The sequence below is a fragment of the Tursiops truncatus genome, chromosome 13, assembly GCF_011762595.2.
Source record: "Tursiops truncatus isolate mTurTru1 chromosome 13, mTurTru1.mat.Y, whole genome shotgun sequence".
NCBI classification, from domain to species: domain Eukaryota; kingdom Metazoa; phylum Chordata; class Mammalia; order Artiodactyla; family Delphinidae; genus Tursiops; species Tursiops truncatus.
In genome coordinates, this window is record NC_047046.1 from 39,799,904 (window position 1) to 39,813,467 (window position 13,564).

Below are 13,564 nucleotides of genomic sequence, written 5' to 3' on the forward strand. Positions count from 1 at the left end.
AACAAATGTTAGCTGCTCTTTCTATTGTTAGTACTAATAATCTGTAGACTCCACTTGTGAGGCTCAGCCAGTTCCAGCACCAAAACCACTTCATAATGAAATTAGGACCTCAGCTTCTCACCCCTGTAATCTGAAGCGCAGGCGCATCCCGAAATGCAGGCATCGCTGTCAGTTTCCAAGTAGCCTGGCATTTGCGGGGTTCTCTTTTCCTCTGAGTAGGTGCCCCAGTGTGGGGTAATGATGAGACATAACTCTTCTGTGGTTGTGAGAGAGGGGGCAGGGCACAATATTTAAGGGGACTTTCCTAGCGGTCCAGCGGTTGGGACTCTGCACTTCCAGTGCACATGCCGCGGGGCACGGTAAAAAAAAAAAAAAGAATAAATAAATAAATAAGTAAAATAAAATAGTTTATTCCCAAGCTCTCTTAAAATAAAACAAAGTAAAATAAAAGAGTAACATAGCTGTTGAGAATACGACAAAAACTGGTTAGAACCGATTTGGTCCAAGATAGCGGAAGATTCGAGCTGAACCTCGTCATACGCTCATTGTAATACATCAGCACGTTAAATGACATACTGACAGGCACCCTGACAGTTCTGAGGCTTCCGATAAAAGGCCAAAGAGTGGGCCGTGGCCCAATTCCTGGAAATCCCCGCCCCTTCCCCCAAATAGTTGAAATAATCCTCCCACTCCTCAGCCTGTGAAATTACCCAACACGTAAAAACTAACCACCCCATATTCCGGGGCCTCTTGTCTTCTGAGATGGCCCACACTCTGTCTGTCGCATGCGTTTCTCCCAGGGCTGCTCTTGCCTTTTGAGACAGACCGCATTCTGTCTATGGAATGTGTATCTCTCTAAATAAATCCACTTCTTACCTACCACTTTGCCTCTCCCTGAATTCCTTCTGTGCTGAGACATAAAGAACCTGAGCTTCATTAAGTCCACGTGACCATTAGACCACGTGTGCAATCTTAATTAAACGACAGGATTCAAGCCCCAATCTGGGTTTTGGTTGGGTTTGAGTCCCATCTGCGTTGTGCGGTTTCAGTTGCAGAGGGTGGATGGAACAGGGGAGGATCCCAGAAAGGCCATGGAGTGCTCCAGATTCCTAATGTTACCGTTGCAAATACTTGTTTCCTAAATATGAAGTTGTGCAAAAATCCTCGACTATTGCAGAAGAAAGAGCCAATGCAAAGGACTGAAGAGCCAGGAGCATCATAGATAATACAAATGGATATTAAGACGTTCTCACACACACACACATAAAGATCAATATGTGAGGTGATGGATGTGTTAATTACCTAGCTGGGGGAATACTTTCACAGCGTCTATAAATATCAAATCGTCACGATGTACAGCTTAGAGTTTCATTTTCAGTACCTTTCAGTACCTTCAGGTACCTTTCAGTACCTTTCATGACTATCCCAGGAATTTTTGTTTGAATAAAAAACCTTTTGGGATCATGACAAAAGTTCTCCATGGTAGAAGTAATGAAATCGTAGGTCCATAAAGCTTAATCCTTTTCAGTTTCCAAATATCAATATATTTATCAACAGAGCGGAATTATTCACTCTAAAATTCCATACTATTAAAAATCACACTGAAAGAACTTCTGATTAAAAACAAACAGGGAAAAGGAAAAAAAAGGAAAAAAAAAACAAACGAACAAACGGAAAAATCAGCAAAGGCAGATTGGGTAGTACGTTAACTTTATTTTGAATTATAACATGGAATTTGTCATCAAACAAATGAATGTAATGAAAAACTTCGGGGATTCAATTAAGCAAACGATTTGCATAGGAATTGCTACTTCTAAGTTTTAAGATGCAGAGCACTGAATTGTGAATTAGATTAACATAAAGTAAGAATCATCCACCTGTGTGCAAAATAAATGCAATTTAACTTTATTAAAAAAAGTTTAAAAATGCAATTTAATTTTAAATAACAGAACTTTTGTTCAGTCTTTGGTGAGGGATTAATACAATCTTCTTCCCTGCTATGGATAATATTTAGACTCATTTAGACTAAATGTGATCCTTCTAAGCTAGAGACCTCTTACCTACAGTTAAGAAGGCCTCCTTTCAATATTGTTAAAGCTACTGAATTCATTCTTTATGCCCCTAATATTGGTCAAGAACATTATCCATTTTAAAGGATCTAACAAATAGGCCCAGGACAACATGCTCTAGTGAAAAACATTAAGTTTGTCAACATTAAGTTTGTCATTTCATCCCATTTTGTCTTTTGGAACTTTGTTATCAGTACCCATTATACTGTTTTGATTTATATCAGTGATGAGCAACCTTTTTTTTTTTTTTTTTTTTTGGTTGGGGAAAAAAATAAAGCACTTCAGGCCACATTATTTTCCTCTTCAAAATGAATATAGCTTTATGAAATTCCCATAAAAGAAGATGTATTTGTACAACTTTGTTGAATAAAAGAAAGCCAGCGTGGAGATGGGCACTGCTTTTTAACTACTAAAATGTTTATATCTGGATGTCTTAGCAATACAGACAGCTTCTAATTTTTTAATCCAGAAATTAGATTGCAGGCTCGTTGCCTGGGTGGTCGGCCCCCTCTCTGGGGGCCCTGTGGGTTGCTCATCACTGGCTTTGCTTGTGACATGGATTAAAATAAGCTGATCTTTGTTGATTGACTGTTTTACTGATCATAACAAACTTTAAGAGAATATCTTCTAATTTCAAAATTATAACTCATTTACTGACATAAAGATAATACTTTTAGTACCACCACTGCAAGTTGGTTAAAAAAAAAAAATATATATATATGGTTTAGAACATTTCCCTCCATCTTAACATAGAACATTGGCTGGAAACCAGAGCAGAACATGAACAAGAAAACTAAAGATGTGTTTAAATAACAAAATGCCACCAGTGTTTATTATGGTAGATTATAGAGAGAAGGTTTAATTTTTGTGTGTGCAGTTAGGCACTGACTGAGGCATTTAGACACCATTGATCATAAAGTGCATCGACTATAAATTTTGACCCCCTTCAAAGGAATAATTCAACAAAACCCAGGTTTCTTTCTTGGAATCAATCAACCCAAATACACGCATAGATGAACACTTATTAAATACTAGTAACAGTCTTTTATTACTTATACTTCTGCAATAGTAATAACAACATATTATATCACATTTTATCCAAGGACTCCAAAGTCATTGTATCAAGCAATTGGTGTTGGAAGCTCAAGAGTCCACAGCATATTAAGTCTACTTAGTTACGGCACAGGAAATAGATTCCCAGCAATAGACCCAAAGTAATGGTTCAAAGAGACAAGCCTACATTTCTTGTGGTTTGTAATTTTCTGAATTTCCAAATTTGCCACTTGTATCCTATCATACCTACAACATTGACTCCAGGTAAAAATGAACAATTTTTCTTTTTTTTATAGTTCAACAGTCCATCTTTGAAAAGCACATGGTGGAATGTCAGAAGGGGCTTTTCAATAATATAACTTTATACATTATTGATTCATAGAGGAGAACATTTTACACTGGAAATGACATACAAATATATGTAAAGTACGATGGAGCCATATCTTTGAGCACACATACATTTAACACAAAAGCAAAAGTGCACCAATTCACTGAAGGTCAGACTTTCAGTCTTTTTAAAGGAACAAAGCTTTCTGCTTCCTTTCTGTTTCTATTTTTAAGACAGAGGGTTTAACTTTATCTTAGAGTTTAACTGAAAGACCCAAGTTGATGTAGTTTAAAATGAGTTTCTGTGGACTCCACGAACATGCCAGGCCCCCTGGAGTGGGGCTACAGGCCAGTGTGAGAAGCCCACTACATGAGAGGAAGGGGTCCCTGAGCTGCTCTGCTTTTGACTCAGGGCACAAAGCACAGCTCTTCTTGGTCAGGGACCCAGCGTGGGCATTCTGGGCGTTTTCCTTCTTCTAGGAATTTCCAACACTATTTGAAAAGCAATTTCTTTTTGGACAATATGATTAAGGTTTCTATCTTTCAGTCGAATATGAAACTAAGTTAGCTCTTCCTGTGTCCTTCTTTACTTCGGAGGAGATGCAATATACGTTCATTTTTGGTTAGTTCTGCCGGAAGTTCATTGGCCTGAAAGAAGATAAGATAGGCATGAGTGAATTCCCACAGTTGGTGTGGTTTCAGGGACTCCAAAGAGGGGCCCCTGACCCACACTTGCTCCTCCACTGATGAAAAACCCCACTGGACTCAGTCTTTTGTATCAAGGCATTAAAGGTTTTCTTTAAATGTATTTAAATATAAATATCACTGGTTACTTTCTTATCTCATTGTTAGTTATTTTTCTTTTTAAAATTTTTTGCAGTATAGTTGATTTACAATGTTGTGTTAGTTTCGGGGGTACAGCACAGTGATTCAGATACACACACACACACACACACACACACACACACACACACAAACACATATATTCCTTTTCATGTTCTTTTCCATTATGGTTTATTACAAGATATTGAAATATGGTCCCCCGTGCTATACAGTAGGCTCTTATTGTTTCTTTATTTTATATATGGTAGTTTATATCTGCTAATCCCAAACTCCTATTTTATCCTTCCCTCCCTTTCCACTTTAGTAACCATAAGTTTGTTTTGTATGTCTGTGAGTCTGTTTCTGTTTTATTAATAGGTGCATTTGTATCATATTTCAGATTTGACCTATAAATGATATCATATGATATTTGTCTTTTAGAGTTATTTTTTCTATCTAGCCATATCCCTTACTAGGCTATAATATCCAGGAGGCCAGGGTCCATATCTTATTAATCACTGCATCCTCGTTTCCAGCACAATGCCTAGCTTATCTAGTATGTTGTAAATAAATCGATTTGATAACTTATTAGTTTATTATATAAGGCAGTCTGTCTGCTAGGGACTTGAGACCCATCTTTTGATGAGAAGGCAGAGTTAGGAAACACCCAGAGCATAAGACACACAGGGAAGAACAGCTTCAGTGGCCCGACACCCCACCTGATCCAGCCTCACTCTATGTCCTTTCTTTTCACAGTGCTGCTGAGACACATTCTGTAAGTGTTTACTTTGTGAGTGAGTCCCTATCTTAAGAAATAGACATTATAGGGCAATGGTTCCCAAACTTTTTCGTCTCAAGACTTCTGTACACTCTTAAAAATTATTGAGGACCCCAAAGAGCTTTTGTTTTTAACTAATCAAAACTGAAAAAAATTTAAGTATATTTATTAATTCATTAAAAATAATAAACCCATTACAGGTTAACATAAATAACATATTTATGAAAAAGAACTAAATTTTCAAAAACAGAAAAGTTAGAAGCGTAGCACTGTTAACAGTTTTGCATATGTCTTTACTGTGTAGCTTAAAAGAAGACAATTGGATTCTTATATCTGCTTCTGTATCCAATCAATTATCTTAAAGCTAAATTGCCATGTGGAATTTGAAACCACATCAATGAATTTTTCTACTCTGTTGCATTAAAATCCATAGGTCTATCTATCTGCAGGTGGATTTTTTTACCTATGCATGTCTGTAACATCATGTACCGGCCATTTAGAAAATAGTAGCTCACTGAGTTATGCAGATCTTCCAAATGTTGACACATTGTATTATACAATCCTCAAAGCTCACGTCATTCATTAATATTATCACTGATTCATCAGAAAAGCTACAGGTATCGGGAAGCTGTCAGGCTCATGTGATGGATACAAGTCCTTTCTTTCAAGTAAAAGTGGAGCTCCCCCCCAAAAGTGGCTGGCTCCCTTTGTAACTCAAACAATTGCACAAGTGCTTTTCCTGAGACAACCATGTGCTTCAGCCTACAGCAGAAGTGCTTGGTGCAAACTTCGAATTTTGTTACATAGTAAAAAGACATACAGCAAGGGTCAAGGTTTCATAAAATTAAAATTGTTTGCTGCTTCATCAAAGATATTCTTAGGTAAAACTGGTATTTTTATAAAATAATCTACAACGTGTAAAATAACTTAGAGGTTTGTACAATCATTTGCCGCTACAGTTTGTGACCCTGCTTTGATGCGTGTTAAGGTGCCAACAGTTTCATCCGTCATTGCCTTTGTACCATTACGGCAAATGTCGGCACAGCGAAAAAGGGCAAATAGTGTCTCTGTATTATTAAGAATATTGTTTCGACCTATTAGAACCCTTGAAAGGGTTTTGAGGACACCCCAAGGGTCCACGGAACACACTTTGAGAACAGCTGTTACAGATGAATAAAAGGATGTTCTTGGGAATTCAGGGGAGAGGCAATTAAAGGGTAGAAGGGCAATCACATCAGGGAGAGAACTTGGATGTAGTTGTTTTTTTCCCCTGCAGTTAAACCTGGAACCCCGGCTGCTCTATCTGAAACCCTGATCTTAGGTGAAGCTCCTGCAATACCTACCTTCTAGGCTGGATCCTGCCCTCTGACCCCCACCTACTGGCTGGGACCTCACTTGCTGGGAATGATGAGTTTGCCACAGTGGTCTGCTGTGCAGCATGTCCTGCAGCTGCACTCCTGCCCACCCAAAGGACCCTTGATGCTGGTGCTGGACTGACTCTAACAAGAGGTGCTATTCGATGCTGCCTTAGACCAGAGACCCCTCTGTGGGGTTAAGTCTAGTATTAGCTTAGTTCCTCAGGAGCAGATGTTGTACAGGCCTAATGCCTGGGGCTGAGAATAATGCTCCTGGAGAACGGACCTGAGCAGCATCCAGTCTCAGAGTACCCTCACGAAGAACTAACTGTTTTGCACCGGTTACTGGTCCTTGGTGACAGGCTGGCAGGTAGCCAGAGGATCCTCTACAGTCAGGAAGAGGAGTGGAGCTAAGAAGCTGCACCTCTGTCTACAAGCTTGTTAAGTTATGGTGTGTGTGACCATCTCCATGAATGTCCATATCCATTACCATTAAAATAGGCTTTATACTCTCAAACTGTGTTGCTTCAGTCAATCACATCACTGTTCTGTGTGTCATCCATATAGTTTTAAAAACCTGGTCTCACTCCTCTGTCAGGAGGGTCCCCACTGAATTCTCAAGTTGCTCAGGTTATGATGGCTAGCGCCCAGGCTAGCTCCTAAAGGCCATCTTACTCATTATGGAGCAGGACCATAGGTCCATACTCATGACCCACAGCACCATACCACTCTCTGTCCCCACTGCTCCTGGGAGAAGATGTGTTCTGAGTCCTCAGTTGGGGGTATCAGGAACATGGGATCCCCACACCCATGGGGATGGCTACTGTGTGGGGAGAGGTACTGGGCCATTGGTTACCCTCTCCTCTGGCATCTGCCCCAGAGCAGAAGTCCTGGAGCCCCTAGAGCAGAAGGGTGCTTCTGTACTGGCTGAAAAGTGACTCTCTCCAGGAAGCCTTCGATAGCGTTCTTCACTTCCTGCTGACAGCCCTTGTCACTGTGTGTTGCAATTGCTTGTTTAACTATCTTTATTCCCCAGTAAACTCTGAGCCCCATGAAGACAGACACTATGTGAATCTCTTTCACTATTATCTCCCCATAGACAATGTTCACAGCACAGTGCATGGCATCTAGCAGGCACTCAATAAGTGTTCGTTGGATGAATGAATAAAGGTCAAGAATACCCCCTCAAGAGTCCTGAGTGGCTGCTGGAATCCCAACACCCTTGCTTCTGGAGCTGCCTCTGAAGAGCCTGGCTTCTACAGGCTGCCTGGTGTGCAGGCGTGCAGCTTCCTGGCAGCTACTCCCGGCTCTCCAAGGGCTTCTGCAGGATAAAACTCCAACACAGGCAGCTACACAGACACTCCAAAGACCAGCATTTTGGTCACCAGAAATTCCCCATAACCATTATTGCTGAGATTCCACGAGACACACAAGGGATTGCATCTTTCAGTTTCTATGTAAAGAAACTGCCTTAATTCAGTACTGGGTGACTTAGCAACGAAGACTGATCTTTTTAGGACATCTGTGTCCAAGGTGCAAAGATAAGAGAGCAATTGTGATTTCAGCGGGCTCATCACACAGCCAGACCAGCTAATGGAAAACAAACCCATGTATCTCAGGAAGAAATAAACAGAAATGTTGTCTTCAAGTAGTTCAAAGGTAGGAACAGGGGAAGTAATAATTCCACGTGCTAAGTGGAATGAGAAAAAGTGGCGGCTCTTGGCATGTTGTCTAATTGCACTTCTTAATAGTTTCCTTTAAAAATATCATGAAATGTTATATGATTTTGGTTTTATTAATAAAATCTAACACAGCAATAGATGCTTATAAAAATTCAAACACTATCTAAGTATAAAGTGAAAGTTGCTTTTCAAACCCTCCCTTGTTAATAAGTCCCCACCATACTTCCTCCTTCAAAAGTCAGTAGTTTCAGTGTGCTTCCTCTAGACCTTTCCTAGGCTACTCTCCCACCCCCAGTCTCTACTTGTGACTGCTTATGCAGATGTTGAGTAGGAGGAAATACAATGACAGTCATTTGTTACTGGGCATCCTCCCACCTCCAAGTTTGGCTTAATTGAAAACTAAGAAAATTTTTGAGCTGTGAAAAAATATGGGTTGGTTTTGCTCAACTATACTTCAATTAAAAAAAATATGGGTTGGTTTTGGAACTGTGGGGCAAAGTCCTGTTAACAATATAAAAAGCAACATCTTCCCCATGAGGTCACCAAATAGAGCACAGGCAATTCTCAAGGTACCAGTATCCAACTCACGGAGGATGGTGATTAAACTACCGGAACTTTGACATTTTTAGGACACTTCTCTGATGATAGAATACTTACAACCTTACTCCCCACAACCACTGCCCCCTACCCCCGCCCCACTGTTACCTGAAAATCACTGATAATAGAGGGGTTTTAGTATAGTCCTCTGGGTCCAAATGTACTGCTCACTCATAACCTATGATGACAACATTTTATGCCCTTACTATGCCCAAGGATGAGGAGCGGCTGGAGCCAAGATGCTGTCTTGGCTTCAGCAGACGCCGCCTTATCTCTTTGCACAGGCGCCCGATGGAGGGAAGAGATGACTAAGACGGTACCTTGTTTCTCAGGGCTGGGTCTGCCCCTGCTTCCAGGAGCAGCGCGACTGCCTTAATATTTCCGCTGAGCACTGCCACATGGAGTGCTGAGGTCCCATTCTAGGAGAAAAGGACAGTGTGTGTCAGGAGAGAGCTCACAGCCATCAGCACTCGGCCTGATGAGACTGTAATGCTAGAGCCTTGCTCATCCTTATCTTCCCTTTCCAAAGTCACATCAGCACCTAGTACAGTGTCCTCAGGGACACCGTGTATGGTCAGTATAAATATTGCCAATAACCTTTTGCAAGTGAAATAAGGCATCTGCCCAGCGTGTACATGATTTCATGCTCACTTGGTCCGTTGTAGAGGCATCAGAACTTGCTGTGGGAAAAACAACAATGCTACGTCAAACATTTTTTTTTCTTAAGGTCTTTGTGCTTTTGGTGAGCACACTTCTGCAAGGCTGGAGGAATAGCCTGCTCACCTATGGGCCGAGTTGTCAACCCAGCTGTATACACTCCACACGCGCAGGTGGGCAGGAGAGCGACTGGGAGCTACACGGCTTAAGAGTAAGAGTAGGTGCGTTGAGGACCACCCCCGACCCCAGCCCTGAGCTGGAGCATTTCTGGGTACTGAGGGGTCTAGTGGATAGGTTGCTGACATTTTATGGAATTTACTGCAAATATTTATTGACATAAGGAAGCAGCTATGCGCAGCGTGTAGCTGGATTCTGGGAGGGGAAAAGAGAATATAACAAACCCAATATAAGAACGATGGGCAGTCACAAGACATCTGGTCTAGAAGGTACATATGTCTGTGAATAGTACCTAAATGCAAGCTTAGTTTTCAAATTAACTACTTCATATATATACGTAAAACACTTTCTGATCTTGTAGGCACGTTAAATATCATACCCAGAGAAAAACTCCAGCAAAGTAGCCGTTTTCCCTGTTTGCTTCACCATGTTTGCCATGTGCAGCAATACACTAATCTGGTAATATTTCACTTATCAAAATCTTAACCAACTTACCAGTGTTGCCGAAGTGCAGTGTGGCTAAGAATAAAAAACTAAGCCTAAAAGCTGTCTGCAACACGACTAGATATTGCAAAGTCCATTTCTGGAGCTAGTTTCTTTTATTCATAGAGAATTCATTTTCACAGCCTGTTTATTCTTACTTGCCAAACAAGTTTTACAAGTACAAAGTACAGCTTTTTTGACTCGTAAGCTCATGGAAGATTAGAATTAGCTCACTGGGGCAAGAGAGAACGGCATACCAACAGCAGCTCCGTATCAGCTGACAGCAACAACGGAGCCTAAACCCATAAAGATCAGACAGAAGGCATCTAAAGGGCAAGTAGACTTCAGATACATCAATAAATCCAAAAAAGTGCTAAACTACTGTCCCAAGTTTAGAACAGGTTTGGTGTCCTCTATTTAACAAAACGCTAGAGTGTATACCAGGAGTCAGCAAACTACAGCCCGCAGGACAAATCTAACTCCCCCCTCCCCCTGCCCCGCCTGTTTTTCTACATCCTGATGAGCTCAGCATTTTAAAATTTAAAAAAGAAGACTATTTTGTGACACGTAAAAATATAAAATTTTAGAAATACAACATCCATAAATAAAGTCTGATCGGATGCAGGCATACTTTTTGCTGTTGCCGTATTTTCTACGGCTGCCTGCTTTCTACAATGGCTGAGTGGAGCAGTTCCAACACAGACTGTACGGCCCACAAAGACTAAAATATTTGTTACCTGGTCCTTTATTGAAAAAGACTGCCAACCTCTGGTAGATACTCTAGTTGAGGAATATTTTAATCCAAAATGATTACAACTTAAAAAAGGAGTTTCGGGGCTCTGTTTTCTGGAAGACGCAGCCCTCCAGAATGACACATTCTCTGACGTGTCCAGATGTTTGAGGCTTATATCATTCCACCTAAGGTAACGATGTGGTTCTTTGCCCCAGATAATGAAGAGAAGGAATGTGAGTTCCTATCCCTCATGTTTTCTGGGACACAAATCATGTGTTTCATTTGTGGAGGATTTCACAAATCTTCCAATGATATATCAATATGGGTGATTTCCAAGTTAGCAATTTCAGTACTATTGTTTAATTTTTTTCCCCCTAGAAAACTTGGTAGCTACAGACTCCGGTTCACTCTTTTTATTACCTTCCCATTTCTACCAGTGCCCGGGAATCTCTAACATGGATAAGTTGTAGGCATGTTCTCTCAGTAACACAACTAACCATGCAAATGGTACCCAGATTCCACTGCAGTCCCCAGTGTGGACTTCTTAAATTTCTATCCTCTCTCTTTTACAGTTGGTAAAATTTTCTCTGTAGGTCTTACCTTCAAAATACCGAGGGTGGGTGAGAATTTCAGCAACTCTTTTATGACATCATTATACCCTTTGTTGGCTGCCTTCAGTAATGCTGTTGTACCATCCTTTACAGAGAGAGGAAAAGAAAAGTTGATTATTAACATATGTGTGTGTTGGATGATAATGAAATGTTGGTTGAGAACTGGGAATGTGCTTGTCAGAAGGAGGCAAAATGTGTAAATGAAAGCAGAGGCCTGCAACGTCTCTTAATCTAAAATCATTTTAGAGCATATTAAACAGTTAATTCTGCATGAAAGAATACCACACAAAACATGTGACTTATTACATTATCTTCAAACCCTGCCATCTGGGAATTCATGGTCTTCTAGTCCCTTAGAATATTGGGTACAGGAACAAGGGGAATTTCAGGAGGATATTTTTAGAACACAGATGGACTAAAGAGGCATTCTCTGCAGTTCATGACTTAGAAATTAATTGTTGAACTTTTTTTTTAAAGTATTTTTCACTGTGCGGCTTGTGGGATCTTAGTTTCCTGCCAAGGATTGAACCTGTGCCCTTGGCAGTGAAAGTGCGGAGCCCTAACCACTGGACCGCCAGGGAATTCCCAGTTGAACTGTTTTTAATGATTTAAATAATTGTTGAACTGTATCTACTGTTTTAAAATTTTAAATTGCTTTTCTTTTTGCCTTCCCGTGTATACAGCCTTGCTCTAGTCTGTCCTGGGTACCTGCCTACCTGTGGTAGTGGTGATGGGGGGAGAGTAAGAAGGGGATAGATTGAAATCTGCTAAAAAAAGAATGAAAAGACAAGTTCAAAAATTAATATTAAGCTCTGTCATCCTTTTCTGGCCTGAGAAGAGATTTTCCATTTCCCCCTTCCTCCTACTTTCACGCATCAGTTTCTGTATTTGGAGGATTTTGCTCACAGAGTTCTCCTGTAGTAAAGGAAACACCCCAGGCTGCTCTAAAGATTTAGCTGGAATCAGGAGGAAGATGAGAATAGAGGATTTTTCCTTTCTGACTTCAGAGATTGTGGGAAGGAAAAAAGAGAGTGTAAGAGAGGACAGAGAAGTGGTCAGGAATGTGTATTTTGGTTTCCCCCTTTGTGGGCTCAGACTTGGGAGAGTGGAGGTGGGTCACACAGGCAAGGTAATATTAAGGGCAAAAAGGCCAGATACTGTAAAAAAAAAAAAAAAATGAAGTGACCCCAACAGAGGCTAAGTGGAGGCCGATGCGGGATGTGGTGCGGGGGTCTGCAGCTCGGGGAGCCGGGGCACCGAGGACCCCAAACCACAGACCCCGCGAGCCAGCTGCACTGTGGCCTGGAGGCCAACAGGAGGCGCAGCGCCAGGCAGACCAGCAGCCGCCGGCGGACACATCCCCAAGGGCAGCCGAGGCCTGAGTCTCCTACCTGGTCCTCCCGGGTCATACAGAGGTCAGCCCAGGTGGAGGAGGAGCTCAAGGAATTCAATATTTTCCCCTTAGAGGGACTGAGCAGCAGTTGCTAGGTTTCAACTGATTCAGACCTTTCCCTTGTTTTCCTGCTGAAGAGCAGGTGGAGGTTGGGAGAAAACCCCGGTGAGGAAGAGACAGAATAAAACTGCGTCTCCTCCGCACGTTTCAGTTGAGTTAAACTCGGAGGTCAAGGCTTCAATGGAAGACGTCCCCATCCGAGCCCGCGCGCGCGCGCGGCGGTCCTCGCACTCACGTGGCGGGCGGCGTCGCGGTCGGCTCCGCGCAGCAGCATCACACGTACCACCTCGCTGTGGCCCATCTGCGACGCGATCCACAGCGGCGCCGTGCCGTCCTGCGGGGAGAGGACACAGCATCCACGGGATGGCGGGTTACGCCCCAGGGAGGGCTCCCAACGGCCCACGACGAGGGTGATTCTGACCCACGTACGTAGGCTGGCATTGGGCAGTGCCCGGACTACTTGGGTAAGTGCCAGTATTCAGATCTTGGCTTATAAAAGCCATTGCACGGCAGGACCTTTCACGGCCGAGTGTGCTGCGGGGCTCCAGGGAACACGCGTGGGAAGCGGCTGTGTTGCAGGCATACCAAGCAGAACCAAATTCGACAAACCCGGGAACAGGCCAGCCTGTCCTTATGTTGCCCAGACTCTACCTGTTTGCTCTACGGGTGGGTTCACACAACACACCCTGCTTCGTGGGGCCCCCTCATTCCTACAGGAGAGGGGGCGACTTCCTCTGAGGCCGGTCTGAGGGTCAGAAAGCTAAAGA

General features: G+C 42.2%; 1 protein-coding gene across 9 annotated transcripts in view; it reads right to left on the reverse strand.

The window, feature by feature from the left end:
- Positions 1-1,617: 1,617 nt before the first annotated feature.
- ANKRD29 (ankyrin repeat domain 29) overlaps positions 1,618-13,564 on the reverse strand; it is a 44,736-nt gene continuing 32,789 nt past the window's right edge. For 3 of the 9 annotated variants that reach the window (XM_019930514.3, XM_073790593.1, XM_073790594.1), the window contains 4 exons: positions 13,033-13,131; positions 11,334-11,429; positions 9,004-9,102; positions 1,632-4,097 (listed from right to left, as the gene is read on the reverse strand). In XM_019930514.3, the coding sequence (XP_019786073.1) occupies positions 4,014-4,097; positions 9,004-9,102; positions 11,334-11,429; positions 13,033-13,131 (378 nt within the window). In that variant the 3' untranslated portion in view covers positions 1,632-4,013. Of the gene's footprint in view, positions 4,098-7,585; positions 8,862-9,003; positions 9,103-11,333; positions 11,430-13,032; positions 13,132-13,564 lie in introns of all 9 variants that reach the window. The other 6 variants (XM_019930515.3, XM_073790591.1, XR_012325353.1 and 3 more) reach the window with 5 other exon arrangements.